General features: G+C 56.6%; 1 protein-coding gene across 5 annotated transcripts in view; it reads right to left on the bottom strand.

Annotated features, from left to right (window-relative positions):
• Positions 1–16,508, bottom strand: part of CACNA2D2 (calcium voltage-gated channel auxiliary subunit alpha2delta 2) — a 169,209-nt gene that overhangs the window by 34,465 nt on the left and 118,236 nt on the right. For all 5 annotated transcript variants that reach the window (XM_084531333.1, XM_084531335.1, XM_084531334.1 and 2 more), the window contains one exon: positions 696–755. In XM_084531333.1, the coding sequence (XP_084387459.1) occupies positions 696–755 (60 nt within the window). The remainder of the gene's footprint in view (positions 1–695; positions 756–16,508) is intronic.

Here is a 16,508-nt window from a genome sequence, read left to right as displayed (position 1 = left end):
GGCTACTGCAGAAGGGTCCCACAGCAGGGCAGGATCCGGCCCAACCCGGAGGAAGGGGTGGGTGGCTCGGATTTTTTTTATTGTAGGCTTCGTTTGCGCCGAAAGGAAAACAATCTTTCCTTCCTTTTGTATTACTGCTAGAATCTGAGAGCATTTCCAGGCAGAATACTTCAGATTCCCGCTGAGCGTTATCACTGCCATAATTACAAAGTCAAATGCAATCATTAAAACAACATCTTCCCTCTCCCAGCCGAGATTGCTCCTTCCCCCAGCAGCAGCCCTGCCTGGCATTGCTGTCGGGTGCCGCAGGCGGGGCTGGCACGTGAGCCCCTGCCCTCTGCCAGCGCCAGGCCGGCTGCTCCCACCCTGAAAACCCCTCCCTGGAACCCGACGCCAAAATGCTTGACTTTGCTCAACCTTCACCTTCTGCCTGCTCCCACCAGAACTGCTTTGTTGGCTTTCATTAGGGCTGGGGCTGGGCAGGGCCGTCCAGGTGGCATGGGCAGCACCCGCTTTAAAAATCAGGGGGAGCAAGGAGGGAAGGGCCGAGGGACAGGGAGCAGGAAGGGGACATGGAGAGTGTCACCGTGAGTGTCACTGTGAGTGTCACCGTGAGCGTCCCCAGCACCTTGGGGAGCTCAGGGGCCAGGAGGGCAAGTGAAAGGAAGGTTGGGGTGAGCGAGCCGGAGCCTTACCCGGATGTTGTCCTGCCAGTGGTGGGCTTTCTGGAACTTCTCCGCGGCGTTGGCCAGCCTCTGCAAAGCAAGAGAGAGAGGAAAAGTGAGCGTGGAGAATGTGACACGAGTCGGGCAGTGCCTGTGCCGAGCTGGGGCACACCGGTGGCAGCAGGGGACGTGGCTGGGGCAGGAGGAGATGGTGCAGCCAGCAGTGCCTGGGGAAGGGCTGCCTGGCACAAGGGGCTGCGCTGCTCCCCTCTTTGGAGCAAGCTGGCATCCCCAACAGGACCGCTGCCACCTGAACTCGCTCAGGGCTGCACCACCTCAGCTCGGCTGATCAGTACGGCATTAATTAGCCATGAGGTTAACGAGGCCGTCGCATCATCCCAGGAAGGCTCCCGAGAGAGCTCATGGATCGTGGTGACACGCAGCCAGCCCAGATGCGCCCTGCCGCCGGCGCTGCTGCAGCGCTAATCCCTCGCTCCCTGGGCACCGCTGTCATCGGCGGGTCCCCAAATTACTGACACCCCCTGAGCGCCAGGATCCCACAAGAGTGGGGCAGCAGCCCCAGCACAAAGAGCTCCTGGCACAGCCCCGGGGCTCAGTTGCAGAAGCAGCCAAGCCAGACCCAAGCACGATGGAGGGGAGAAGACCCCGGCGTTGCCAACTCATCGCTCAGCACCTCCGCCAGGCACCAGGAGCGCAGCAAAGCTCAGGGGACGAGCGGGCAGAGATGTGAATCTTGGCACGTTGAGGGCTTGTTCTTATCGGGTGCACGGGAGTGCCTGTTCCATCACAGCGCAATCTCGGCCCGGGCTGGTCAGAACCTCCTCATTTCATCTCTTCTTTTTTTTCATCTTGGTTTCCAAAGTGCCTGCTTTCAACAGCTGGTGGCCACGGGGGGAGAGCAGCTATGGGCTGGGTGCTGAAGTTAAACGCCTCCAGCTCGGGGCGCTGCGAGGAGAGGATCGGGGACATGGTGGCCAAACAGAAAAGCCAAGGAATCGCTCCCTTTTGGGGCGGTTTTGCCCCCGGGAAGCTGGCGTGTGGTGTGCAGGACGCCCTGCAGCTCCAGCTAGCAAAAGCTGTGGCCCAAATCCCGCATCTCCTCCCCAGCAGCTTTTGTGCTCTGTTTATACACTGAGATGGCTGATTAAAGGCGAGCATTTATTCCGAGTCGCATTTAAGGCAGCAGTGATGAAATATGCATTTTTCTATACTTGATAAGAGCATGTTTGTTTATTGCGGGCCCGGGGAAGATTTATGGACATCTTTAACTATTCATTGCCTCGTGCGAAGTGCCTGCAGTGTTGCAAATGGTGCACTAAGTGACTGCTGCACCCGCTACAGGCACTTCAGCGGAATATATTTTTCCACTGGAAAATGTTAATTTGTCAAGTCGATCTGGACAAAACTTTGTTTACAAAAAAATAAAATAAAATAATCCAGATGTTCTTTTTTTGATAACCAGTACATTATAGGGATAGGGGAGCTGGCAGTAGGGTGGCACGGCTATACCAGGGTGCTGTGCCAGCCCTGCACGGGCTCCTTTGGCTCCAGGGGGAGATGAGCATGGTGCTGGAGACCAAGAGCTCGAGGAGGGAAGGGAGAGGCTGGCACTGCCACTCTGCTACCCACTGCTGTCCCCCTCCAGCTCTCCAAGATGCGAGGGGTGCCCGGTGGGGCCGGCCACGACAGCAGGCTCGGGGAGCAGTTCATCGTGAATAACGTGATCGTGATCGATACAGCTGAAGGATTATTTCTAATCCTTACTAACGATTAAACCATTATTTGTCAAGTGCTGCGGATCAATCGGTCCATCTCCAGCCGCGCTGCGTGCCGGGACTGCCAGATGCCCGGGGTGCTCGTGCCACTGAAAGCTGCTCTCTCACAGGCACAAAGTGCTGCTGCAGCAAGTGCCGTGTGCCCTGGGCTCTCCTGCGGGCTCCCAGCCCGAGCACAGCCCTGCCTGCAGACACGGCCAGCGGGTGAATGGAAACTGGCTCCTGAAACAGCAGCGGGGCTCCGCCACCCCAGCGGCATCGCTGCTCCCTGTCGGTGCTCGTCCCATGTCCTCCATGGACAAACGTGGCTGTTATTTGTGCGGTTCAAGCAGCAGGAATGATTAGAGGAATTACCAAAAATACCAAAAACGCCACAGCAGTGTGAACCACCCGCCAGCTTGGCCAGAGGACAGGGCCACACTGCCAGCAGGCTGCACTGCCCCGGCCGGCACACTCCGAGGAGCGCGGTTCATCTCCGAGGAGCCACCGAGGGCTATGGAGAGGAGATTTAGGGGCTGCAAATACTGAACTGAAACAGCTCTGCAGGGCAGAAAAGGCCAGCGGGAGATTTGCAAGGGATTGCCTTCTCAAGATCCTGACAGCGACTTTTTTTTCTTGGGAGGCATGCAGGGGGAAGGTGCTGCAGGGTCTCCATCGCGCCCCGGTCGCCTTCATGCTCAGTGGGGTGCTCCTCCTGCCAGGGCCCCGCTCCCTGCGTCCGAGTGCAGGGCTGCTGCTTGCCCCGTGGCTTTCCAAAGGAGAAGGGCCCGATGCTCCCCGCTACATCTCTCTTCCCAGCCCAGTCGTGGCACATAAGTATGCCCAGGATGTTCCCGACTCGCTCAGCTCAGTGGATTTAACTCGGGAGGCAGCCGAGCAGAGACTGGAGAGCTACACGGAGAGCCCCAAGGCCAAGGCTGGATTTATAGAGCAGGATTACGGCAAACCCTCTGCAATGGGTGGCCAAGCAGCGGAACGGCAGGAGTGCCACCCCGGTGCCCCACGCGTCCCCAAGGAAATAAAGCACCCACACCCGTGCTAAGGCTCCTGGGGAGCTGCGGACCTGGGGTAGGACAGGGGGGCTGAGGATTTTTGCTCATTTTGCTGTGCCCTACAAAAACACATCAACTGGAGGCTTAGACAGATTAATCTACCCACGCTGCGATCCGCTGCCCATGGGAAGGAATTGAAACACGCTCCAAGCTGCATTTCCTGCTGTTCCAGCTCAGCACCAGCTGAAAGGTGAGCAGAGGCTGGGAAACGCAGCTTCGCACCCTCTTTACCTCCCCGCCGTGCACAGGGGAGCCTGGGGTGCTTTTCCCAGCTCTGACTTCTCCCCAGAGCCACCGAGCGGCTGGTTTTGCTGCGGTGGGGAGCTGCTGCTGCTAAGCCTTCATTTTCCCTTCCGCTCTCAGTTATCACCCTCATCTCAGCGCCTCCGGAGCGGCATGAAGTGCATTAACCTGCAGCACCTGAGCAAACAGCTGGCAGGAGAGATCCGTGCTGAAGACGCAAACAGCCCCTCGCCGCGGGGCCGCGGAGGTTCGCAGCGCGTCGCGCCATCCCAGCCCTCCTCCAAAAGCAACAAAACACAGGGAAAAGGTTAACAAGGGAAGGCTCAAAGCAAACAAGAGGAAGCCAAGCAACACCCAGCCCAGGCAGGAACGCGCCCCGGGAGCCGTCCTGGCAGCCCGTTCTCCCCCAGGATGGAGGAAGGAGCACGGCACAAGCCTCTCCTCCAGCACCACGCCTCTCCTCCACGCCTGGGGCACCCCAAACTGCGACTGCCACCACAACCCCGCGTGCCCCGCAGCGGCACGGTGTGTGCCCCATCCGAAATCGCCAAGCAGCACAGGAAGACAACCCCCCGATACACACCCAGGGAATATAAATCTTCAGTAAACACCGCGAGGCAGCGAAGCATCTCATCCTGTAATAATCTCCGAGACAGTTGATCCCAGGGCTCTTATTACCCCAGCAGCCATCATCTGCAATCCAGTTGGCAGCTGGCTTAGCCACGGCCGGGTATTGATCAGGGAGGCGGCTCCACAAAGCGCGGCAGCATTTCTCTTTCACGGCCCTAACTTGTTTGTCGATAACTCTTTCCGCCGTGCTGGCAGGGAACGGGGTGGCTGGAGCCCTTCTCTCCTCCCCTCGTGCCCAGATCCTGCCCACCCCTGCGGGAGGCTGGGGATGGGGCTGGGGCTGGCTGCCAACGCTCTCCTGCCTGGCGGAGGGCGAAGAAAGGCACGGTGCTCAGCAAAGAGCAGGTGGCCAGTACCTCAAGGACTTCCAAATCTGACTCCCAGCCCAGCTGGTGCTCACTGCTGGGGCCTGGTGCAGCGGTGAGCCCTCCTCAGAGCCCACCCAGGCCACCAGCGAGCCTCCTCGTGCTGCTGCAAGGGCCACAAGCCCAAACCCGGGGCACTGCCAGCCCTGGAGCCGCTGCAGACCTGGCACAGGTAATCCGTGGCACCAGGAGCCCTGAAGACACCGCTGTGCCGATCGCCTCAGTACCTCACACGGCTCCTGCTCCCCTGCTCCCCTTCCTCTAGCAGCACCAAACACCAGCACCGGCCTCACCGGAGCACTGCAGCAGCTGGAGCGAGGAGCTGGGCACGGACACCTGGGGAGGGACGCGAAGGCACAGTCATCTCCGTGCTTGTGCCGTGCTGAGGGTGTGGAGTGGGACCCCAGTGCTGGGAAGGAGGAAAGGGAGAGCAGCACTGCCCAGCTTTTCCTACCCCAAAAGCATCTTCCAGGACTCCCAAACAGAGCTGAACTTCCTGCAAATGGAAAAGCTTCAAGGGCAGAAGGGCAGTGCTGCCACACCGGCATCCCGTGCAGCCGGAGCCTGGCCCAGCCTCTCTTCTTTGGCTCTGTCTCCCCTCAAAAGCACCTCTGTGTTATTGCCCTCCCCTGCTTCCATCCTCCACCAGTGCAGATGTTTGCTTTCCAAAACCAAGGACAGGGAGCAGCCCTGCCTCTGCCCCATCACCCGGATTGCTCTAGACGCTAGAAAGGGGCTAGGAAGCCCCAGCTCTGGGGCTAGAAAGGGATGGAGCTGCTGCAGCAAGCTGCCAGGGGGATCCTCGTGTCACCTCACCAGTGTCCCAAAATAAACAGGACTCAGGCAAATCAGGCATCCTCGTTGCCTAAGCCTCGGGGAATACCTGATGGAGAGAAGGAAACCAAGTTCCCTTGGAAGCTTGCCCACTTTTTTGTAGAGTGCCCAGTAACGGGGAGCCCTGCGCCCATTTGCTCCGTGCTCCTGAGGGCTGAGCACGAGCATCGTGAGCCCTGCGCGGCTCCACAGAGGGGAGAGGGGCTGCGGGTGCCCCTCTTATGGCCCGAGGTCCCTGGTGCCAGTCGCCGTGTCACCCCAGCGCCAGCCCCAGCCCCTCCTTGCTCCAGCTCCAGCCCGTTCAGCGCAGCGACGCTCCCTAAATCACATTCAAATAATCCGCGGAGCTGCAGTTCCGATCATCGAGTGGGACTTGTCACAGTTCAAAATCCATTACCAGAACCACAAGGCATTTCACCGGCAATTATAAAAGATAGTTTCACTTAAAAATCGATTTTACTTAGAGCTCGGGGGAACGGCTGTTTGGGAACAGGACGCACCAAAACGGCACAGGGCCCAGCAAGGGAACCGGCACCAAACCCAGCCCTTCTGACCCCAAATCCCACATCCTGGAGCTGGATGCCAGCCTCGGGATCGCTTTTAGGAACACAGCACGGCTACGCTGGCCTGTGCTGCTGTGGATTAGCCGAGCTCTCCCTGAAATGATGCTGGTGGCTCCCCTTCTGCGGCCCCCGATTGCCAGAACCAGGTTGTGCCATGAACACCGGGAGGTATTTGGGCTGGCGCGTGTGAGATACCAGTCAACAAACCGCCCGGAGCTCCGATCAGCCTGCTGACACCCTACATCTGCTTTAGCCGTGCCGAGGAATATTTTGAGGCATTTTCAAAATAATTGCGAGCGTTTTCTGCCTGTGCCGGGCGGCTAATTAAGCGGTTTGCAAACAAAGCGAGACGGCGAAAACGTGCGGGCTGCGGAAAGCCGGGGCACCCCGCACGTGCACGGCTGCCTGCTCGGCACGGGCTGCCCACGGCCTTCACAGGGACATCGCTGGTCTGGCCCTCCACTCACAAATCCTCTCACCCGCAGCCTAAAACTGAGCAGCTTTGGGTTAACTCTGTCTTTTTCCAGCGCAGTGAGTGCAGCGCACAACCAGCTCCTTCGGGGGGCCAGGGTAAGCAGGAGCCAAGCAGGAGCAAACCCCACTGAGAATGGGGCCGGGCCTGATGCCAACACCAAGCAGGGAGCTGCGACCTCGTGGCTTCACCCCAGGCCTCTCCATTTTCTGGCTTCCCCCGAGCCCCGATGCTCCTCTGGCATTTCCCCAATGAGCCTCAACACAGAAACACTTCAGGACCTGCGGGGCCGTCCCCTCGGTCCCGCTTCAGGCATGCATTTCTGCCTCACTGCTAAGCCTAAAAACGCAGGCACCCTGACACTTTGTGCTTTAAAGACCAGGCTGGGGGAGGAGAAAAGAGCAGGAGAGCTCCCCTAAGGGAAAAGCCATCAGCCGGAACAAGATTTCAACAGCTACACGTTTCCTGACCTTTTCCGCAGCCGTATCTTTAATGTTGCACGGCCGAATGTGATAAAAAGAAAAAATTAATAAAAATGGATTTCATTTTTTAAAAAAGGTCAGGACATGTGTTACAGGGAAAAACTCATTTGGGTGCGTGCCTTCCACCTCGCCGATCCCGGGCCCTTCCCTGCCTCCCAGCCGGGCAGCTCTGCGCGCAGCCAGCCAGCTCCCTCTACTTATTGCCGTAAATTCGGGTTTTTTCTTCCCCTGCCAGATGAAGATTTGGGAACTGTAAGCCCAGAGGTGCTGGCAAACGCTTGGGAGCTGCTCATACCTGGTGGGGTTTTGCCTGTCCGACCCATGGAGGCAGAGGCCCGTTCCTGGAAGCCAAAGCAGCCCAGCCACAGGCTGCAGATGTTGGTATTGCCGAACCTGCTCAGCAATTAGAGCAGACTTCTGGCTAACTTCTTCCTCCTTTCACCATTCCCTGATTTTTTAAAATACATTATTATGTGTTAAGAACAAAATATAATTCATCAAAGTTAGCAAAAAAAAAAACCCCACATAACAATTCCTGCGATAACATCATACTAAGTTATTAAGCGGTGACAATGGGGGACAATTACAGCGCACGGTCCGTCCTACGGCACCGCCGTCGGGATGAATCGAGGCAGAGCAAGCGCTGAATGGAGAGGAGCTGATTAACGGGGGCATCGCTGTGCCGCAGCACAATGCCTGCCATTCAGCCGGGGAGTGAGCGCCGTGCGTGCTGCTGGGGGCTGCAGAGGGAAGGTGGAAAGGCAGAAAGGAGAGGTGAGGAGCAGCAGAGACCCGGCTCCTTTGTGCCTGACACAAGCATGCTGCGTTTTTTCGGGTCTGTTATTTCAGGTGGTAACTAATAGGATGTGAGGAAGCGGCCCCGAGTTGCACCAGGGAGGTTTAGATGGGGTACCGGGATGAATTTGGGCATGGAAGAGCTGCTGAGGCACTGGGACCGGGTCAGGACAGAGGCACCGTCCCTGCAGGATTTCAGGGGTGTGTGGGTGTGGTGCTAAGGGATGTGGTTATGTGGTGGACGTGGTCGTGTTAGGTGGCAGCTGGACCTGATGGTCCTACGGGTCTTCTCTAGACTAAAGGCTTCTATCCACGACGCAGCATCCCCACCTAATTCTGCTCCTGCGATGCCCAAAAGATTTTTGCAATGGCTCAGCCATTCATGGGGACTGCTGGGGGATGCTTGCAAACCTACAGGCCGGGTCTTCGGCTGGCACTGAGCATCCTGAGTGGCTCAGAAAGGAGCGTGGGTGAGCTCCCTGCACAGGCTCAGCCTGCCCAGTCCTGCCAGCCACATCAGGGAGCAGCACGGGGACACTGAGCAGTGGAAAGCTCAGAAATGGGTGGCCAGACTGCACAGCTTGGCACACCTGTGAAACCAGAATGAGCAGCAATGATGGTGCTGAGCAGCACCGAGCACTGCCCACTCCTGTGCCCCTTCCAGCGTGCCTGGTGATGGATCCTGCCCGTCCCTTCCCTCCCTGCCAGCCCAGATTCCTTCCCAGCGGTGAAACGCTGGAGCCAGCGCTGGGTTCCCTGCTGCTCCAGCGGCTCCGACTCTCTCCTAAGACGTTATTTTTACACTTCTCTTAAAATACAACACTAAGAGAGGCTTCTTGACTATATTAACATTAGGAATCTAATCAGCAATCAGACAGCTCATAATTTTCTGATTAGCTCTGATTATACTCAATCTTTAGGAAAGAGAGAAAAAAAAAAGAGGAAAGAGAAAGAAAAAAAAAAGAAGGAAAAATACAAAAATATTCTCTGCTCTGTTTCCCCACCCCAGTTCCCTCGCCAAGGCACAAAGCCATCGCAGCAGCAGGGCTGGAGCTGCCCAGGTGCCACCACGCACCTGCCCTCTGTCCCCAAGGCTCGGGAACCAGCTTATTGTCCCCGGGAAGGGGCTGATGGAGAAAACACCAAGAGAACTGGAACTGCTGACAGGAATACAGAGAGCTCAGCTCCACGGCCTGGCATCTCGGCCAACATGCTGAAACTCAGGAGGGAAGGATGGCAGGGAGAAGGAGATGGTCTGCCCGTGGGGAGCTGGAAGGGGGAGCTTCTTCAGGAGCTGAGGAGGAGGAGGAGGAGGCTGAAGATTGCTGCAGGAGGAGGCGGTGGCCACACGCTGGCTTGGTGGGAAATGACAAATGCTTTGAGGCAGCCCACAGGACAGACCCCAAGGACCCAGGGTATGGGATGGCCAGGAGGTGGGAGGCAAACGAACGAGAGGCCGGAGGACCTGGGGCGGGGGCACACGATGCCACCTGAGCGGGGCTGCCATCACGGAGCAAGCTGCTTCTCCAGCACCTCCAAAAACAGCAGCTGGGAGGACTGGGGGAAGCTGGAGAGGTGTCAGGGCCCCGGCATCAGCTGGCTGGGCTGTTGGGGACACGCCGGGCAGGCGCTGATGGAGAGCACGAGGCAGACTCACATGGGCCTGCCTCCGGTTGCACCAGACCCTGCCGAGGGGCCTCTGTGGCGACCTCTCTTGCTGTGCTTTTGTGAAGGACGAGAGCAGGATCCCTGGGGCTCACTCCCGACTGCAGCCAGGAGAAAGGGCAGTGAGGAAGGAGCCCCGAGGGAGGGGAGTGCAGAGTGAGCCCCACGCCTGGAGTTAACCAGGCGCGCAGGCTCCACGTCGGAGATTCGCTCCCGACTGCAGCAAGCGATCAGCTGACGCCGTGAAGCATGAGATTTAATTATTTGTATCATAGTCATGGCCGGCATAACTACAAATGATATTAATGGTCATAAAATTGTCCAGCTGGCTCTTCAAACCCGCCGCCGCGCCCAAGCTGCCTTACGGGGGCTGCGCGTTGCAGGGCTGAGCGCCGCGGCCCCGTCAGACAGACGCCAGCTGGAGGGGCCGCCCGACGCCTGCCCGGGATCACTGAGCACTTCATGTCTTGAGGACAGGCCCGATAATGAGAGCGGCTCCGTAAAAGCTGTGGCTGGCCACACGTTCGCATCGGTTGTGCTGAAGCTGCCGGCTGGCAGGCCGGGAAGCCACTTTGCCGCGACACCAGGCCCAGGCCTTCCCCTGGCCCAGCGCGGTGCTGGCGACTTCCCGGCCCAGGTTTATCTGGGCTGAACAGAAAACACCTCAAAAACCCTGCTTGGGCTCCACTGCGGTGAAGGAAAAGGCGCAAACACGCCCGGACTTGGCTCCTCCAGCCCTTGCTCACCGCATGCCCCAGGAGGGCAGAGTCCTGTCCCCGAACTTGCCAAGAAGAAGCCAGGCAGGAGGTTGTGCCTTTGCTGGAGGGGACAAGGGAGGGGATGGAGCCCTTCTGGGTGCCTGTGCTCCAGCCCTGCTGCTCTCACCTCCCATGTGCTGCTCTCCGGCACCCACACGGACCCGACGGCAGTGAGCGGGGCTCTGTTATGAACTGGCCTCCGAGCAGGCACGAAAAGCTGCCCGAGTTCACGTGGACGGGGCCTTCCCCCCTCCCCATGCCAGGAAAGTCTCCTCCTTACACTCCAAACCCTGTAATCACATCCGCAGAGCCCTCTTTTGTAAAGCAGCCTCGGAGATGTAATTAGTTTGAGGTGACCTCTGGAAAAAAAAAAAGTTCAAGTTTAAAAAGAAAATCTCTCCGGTTAATGCTATGCAAATTGCCAGAGAGGCAATCAGGCTGACTTTTAAACACTGGCCCCCGTCGGAACGGCTCACAAGACAGCCTTATTGTCTCTCTATCAATTTGCATCTCATTACCCACAAGGCGCCGCTCGCTGGAGGTAACCTTTTGGGGAACACGCCGCAGCGGCGCGGAGGCTGGGGACAATATGGGGACGCGTGTTTACATGGCCTGCGGGTGCCCGGGCAGCTGCCAGGAGGCTGTTAGGAGGCTCAGGCCGTGTCCTCCCTCGGCCTCGCTCCTTCCTGAGGCTTGCTGGGGCTCCAGCCCTGCCTGGTGGCACCGTGGGCTTGAGCACGCAGGGGCGCAGAGCAGCCATCTCCCAGCGCCAAGAAGCTGGCACATCCTCAGCAAGGGCGTCACCGAGCAGCAGCAGCCGGGGCAGGTTTCTTCTTTCCGATGGAGCCACGTTGTCCTGAGCTCCGTGGCCTCCTCCCCACGGTCCCCACCTGCAGTGTGTGTCCCGATGGGTGCCCGCACGCTCCCCACGTGCCCGCCAGCCCCTCCTGCGCAAAGCCCGCGTGGTCCCACCCTCAGCGGCCGCCCGCCTCCGCCCGCCCGCTGAAGATGCTGCTGAGCATCCTCCCGCACTTCCTAACGCCTCTGCCAAGCCTCAGCGCCTTGGGGAGATGGGACAAAAATAGCGTTTTTCTATAGGAAGGAAATGAAGGAGATGTCGCAAGCAGCGCGTGCCAGCAGCAGAGCCCAGCCTTTCCTAACCGCTGCTGCGCCGCACCAGCAAAATGGAGCCGGCCAGCTCCTGCTATTTTAAGCGCTCGCTGCAACGTTCCCAGCGACAGCTGTATTCCCTCAACACCCACGAGCAGGAACTTTTGCAGGTCTCCTTCGAGGCGTTTGCACGCTGGCACCCCTGCCAGCGGCACCGCTTCCTCCTCTCCCCGCGGCAAGGAGCCCCGCGGCGGCACAGCACCTTCCTTCGCCGCTCCGCCAAGCCGGGGGCTGCCGAGTTGCTAAGAGCTCGCCAGGGCCCTCCACCAACGCGCCGTGCCACCCCTGCCGCCCCGGCCGGAGGTGCCGAGGCAACAAAGGGACTTCTAATAGGCAGGAGAGCACCACTGCGCCGAAGAAAACCCGATCATTTAAAACCCTTCTGAATAATGGTGCTGCCTCCCCGCTGCTCAAATCAGCCTCGGCATTTTGTTATTATGATAACTAAATACAGAAGATTTTAACAGCTGGAAATGCAGCAACAATATTTAAAAGAGGTTTTTTTTTTTTTTTTTTAAATTGTTGGTATTTTATTCAATAATGGTAATGGGCTTTTTTTTTTTCCCCTTTTTTTCTTTTAAAGGCACAAGGTTTCCCCGCTCCGTTGTTTTTGCACGGTGCCGGTCGGGCTGCGAAGCCAGCTCCTGCCTGCTGATGGCAGGCACTTAATACACGGCGAGGCCAGGGCTGGGCGAGGGAGCTGCTGGCGGATGGATGCACAGAAATCACGGCTCGCTGCTCGGACACCTCGCTCACGCTTCGGCACTGCCTCCCAAGCCTTGCAGGGAGCCGAGGAAGTGCCAAATGGGGAACTGCTGCCCGGGAGGGGCACAGCCAAAAGCACTGCAGCAGCTGAAGCCGCAGAGCCAGCCTGAAGGCGGCTGCAGGCAGGGGCTTGGCTGGGACCCGGCGGTGGGACGGTCACCTCCCGATGTCCCCATGGAGCCTCCCTGCCCCCTCCGGTCCCGAGCGGCCCGTCCCAGGGCGGTTCATCCCACCTGGGGTTCCCGATGCACTGCAATCCGTTTGTGGTGTCTTACCAAGGAAGTAAAAGCCTGCTGGCAGTGTAAACACAAAGGGATGGTTTGTGCTGTGACATTTTGGGTTGTTTTGCAGCACTGCATTGTGATAATTTAGGAGACTCGATTGCCTGTGGCTCTCCCAGTTGTCACCACGTTGCACCATGAATACAGCTGTGCCCGCGGTGTGCTGTGGCTCTGCCACCCTCCCTCTGCCTCATCCCCCAGTGCAGTCCCTTGGCACCATCTGAAGCCTCGCACAAGGAGAGCGAAGGCTCTCAGGACCCTGAGAGCACTGGGATGAGCCAGAGCCCTTCCCAACCCACTGTAAAACGTGTCCACGCCCTCGCCGTACCTGGATAAACCCTTTTCCTTGCTTGATACTCATCTCTAAATGTTAATGCCTCTTCCCCCTGAGCTGGGTGGACGTGGCAGCTCCTTCCCCAGCTCCCTGGGACAGAGCCACTTGGGTCACCCTGATTTTGGGAACTCGTCAGCTCCAGCCAGAGATGGGCGAAGGGGTAAGGTGGGTGTGCTGGGGCATACCCGTGCCTGGGATGGGGATGGCAGCGGGCAGACAGGGCACAGGCAGCCGGGAGTGAGGGCAGAGAGCTGGGATGGGGGAGATTTGGGGGACTTCAGGAGAGTGAGGGGTGAGGAGTGGGACAAAGAGCAAGGGCAGGGGAAAGCGGAGAGGAGGGGCTGCTGCCGGCAGGGAGGAGAGCGCTATTTTAATTCTTCATTCAGAGCCCCAGTGCCCTTCACCCTGATGCCTATTTAATGTCATCCCATTCAGCGAGTGTCCCCATGATCTGGTAATTATCTTTTACTTACAAAAGAGCATCTCTGTGTCACAAATACTCCCCTCTCCGGCTCTGCCACAGATCAATATCTCCTCAAGGCCTTTGCCTTTGTTTGGGGGAATGGAATTGATTTCTCCGAGAAGCGAGGGGAGGAAAAATATATAAATAAGTGCTGCAGATGTGGCTCTGCCCGAGCCCTGCTGAAGGCTGTGCTGGGCAAGCAGCTAAGCAAAAAGAAAGCGCAGGGACCCCACCTCCTGCTGCAGGGATTGCGTCCTGCCCACTGCCTGCTGCTGCTGGACTGACTGCAGGGCCACTCGTGTGTTTCTCGCTCAGTGTGCAAGCATCTGGAAAGCTGGAGCCAGAAGAAACCTCCAGGTCAAGATATCACCAGCTCGCAAAGGTTTCACAGCAAGAGAAGCGTGGAGGTGCCGATCTGCCAGCACACACGAGGATGTGTGCGTGTCCCACCTTCACGTGGCTGAAAATCTTGGCAGAAAGAAGCACGCATTTACCCAGGTGAAAGCTGAGACCCTCAGACACGGGTACAGACAGAAAACTGCCCTGCTGGCTTGCCGCTAGCAAGTGGAGGATGGAATGAACGTAAAGGAAAACACCAAAAGGCTTAGTGCCATGCAGGAGACACAGCCCGTGGAAGCTACAAGACAGTGCTACATGGCAGGACTGACTGTGGCCACGGGCTGCCTGCAGGAACCTCCAACACAGGGCAGGAAGGGCCCTCTGGGGTCCATCCACTGGGCCACAACGTGCCCGAGCGGGACCAAGCCCTCCCAGGTGAGTATTTTTCCAATCTATTTTCAAGAAACTGCCGGTGATGGAGTTCCCACGGCCTCCCCAGGCAATCTATCCCGGTGCTTAACTACTCTTACAGTTGGCAAGTTTTTCTTAATATCTAAGGCAAATCTCTCCCACTGCAATTTAAGCCTATTACTTCCCATCCCATCTCCAGCGTGCATGGAGAACGGTTCATTACTTTCTCCTTCCCTGCAACAGGAACCTTTTATGTATTTGGAGGCTGTTACCGTGTTTTACCTCAGCCTTCTCCCGACAAAACAAACCTTTAATTCTAATATCTGCAAGCAGGCCCTTGCTTTCTAATCCTCGGGTTGCTCTCTCTGTCCCTCTGTCCGTCTGTCATTTCTCTGTGTCCGTCTGGAAGCACGCTGCCAGGAACTGGGCCCAGAGCCAGCAGCAAGGAAGAGAGAGGGTTACGCCACCTCGCCTGGACAAGACACCATCAGTTGGTGTTTTTCTCCTCTTAACACACCTCAGCAGTGTTGGGCCATGCTGAGTTTGCAGTCTTTAGAACCACTTTGATCTGTTTCAACCTTCCCCATCCTAGCCTAATTTGCTGTTGTCCAAATGGGAGGAAAGGAAAAAAAAAAGACCAAGACTGTGGGGAAGAGTGAAAATTTTCCATGAGGAAACCTGTGGCAACGCCTTTCTTCCAAGGACTTCTAAAACCGCGTTTGTTCAGCTCCTCGGACCCAGATTCTTATGGTTATAAAGCACCACTCATAACCATAACTGCTGGGGTCTCCTCGTGCCCTGAAGCACAAATGAACCTCGAACCATGCTCTTCCCTGCAGCAGGATGAAATGCAGGGCAAGCACATCCAAGGCAGTGCTTTTTGGGAACAATGATTAGGATCCATCCCAGGTGATGGAGCTCAGAATTAACTGCAACCTTTCAAGGAAGAGATCGAGGCACTCTGGAGCACAAACATCTCACTGGAAGTGATGGTCCAAAGACACTAGTTTGTGCTCAGGAAGAAGCGGTAAATAAAAGTGTCACATTAGCCTGTAGGCCTATAAATCAGTGGGTCCCTCATCTGTGACAGTGTGTGGCTCTGCTCGTGCCGAGCAGGGAGAAGAGGCAGACACGGGGCAAAGAAGAACAACAGCGGCTGCTCGGAGCACGGGGGAACTCGGGTAGCAACAGTCAGAAAAGATTCAGGGGATTTGATTCTCTTAAAGGAAAAAGTGGTTTTAAAGAGAGGTGTAAACCCCCACGTAACAGAGAAGATACCTCTGAGCTCAGTGATTGAAACGCTCAAATCTGATGACAAGAAACATAGCTCCCTGTGGAACTCAACGCCTCGAGATGTCGAGGACACGAGACTTTTTTTAAGGAACAAAAATCAGATTAATCGGAGAGCATCATTGGTTATGCGAGCTGAGATCAAAGTACAGAGGAATGCAAGTGCTATCACTCAAGGATTTATACCTCCCAGGTAACTGCTTAGGATTAGAAAGAAATTTCAATAATCTGCCAGCTAAGTACGCATTGCGAGAGTAATAATCCTTCTCTCTCCAAACATCTGCTACCAGCTACTAATGGAGATAGTAATAAGCTAGGTGGATCATAAACCTGACCTGATCTGATTGCTACCTTATAAACTGGAACACGAGGGTGTGATCATTTATCCCGGGGTAACGTGTCACCCTCCAGGACCACGCCACGCAGGAAGCTGCAGGAGCAGAGCACCGGGATGCCTTCTCCTGGAGTCCCGACCTGCAGAAAGGCAGACCCATCAGACGAGCTCTTGCAAGCTCCCGTGCTATTGATTTTTATATTATTTGTTGTAGACGCCTCTACTTGCATCCTAAAATCAGGCAGACAATGTATATACAAAGCAACAGGAGGACGGGAGCTTAAATGTGTGCAGTATCTCTGTGGTAGGTCTACAATTTCCTACCACGAATTTGAGCTGTTGCTTGATGTAGCGTCAAACCCAAGCGAGCAGAATGAGCTCGTGTCTTTCGTTTATCTAAGATAAACCGAACCTCACCGCTGCTCTTGTTCGCTTTCTCTTTCTCTCTCTGCCTTTTTGAAATGTTCCTCAGGTTCCTGACACCACCTGGATGGGCTGGCCAAAGAGAGGACGTGTGGAAATAACAGCAGGAAGGAGAGACACAAAATGCATGAAGAGGAAACAGAGGGAGCAGAATTTTAATACCAAAGCATCCAATATAACTGTTTTCCTCCAACAAGCTTACACTGAAAGGTTACTTCTGTCATTAGAGATGGGTGAAAAATGTCAGTAGTTTTCAGAGAAAAGTGAATAACATTTTTATTCCCTATCACCTCCCCAGAAAGTAAAACAAGGTGAAACAGGAGCTGGGAGCAGCACCTGGCTTGTTTCACCCCCTGCTCTACATGTGCAGTATCAGCA

This window comes from Aythya ferina (assembly GCF_964211825.1).
Source record: "Aythya ferina genome assembly, chromosome: 10".
NCBI lineage: Eukaryota > Metazoa > Chordata > Aves > Anseriformes > Anatidae > Aythya > Aythya ferina.
This window is presented reverse-complemented; position numbering and strand designations above follow the sequence as displayed.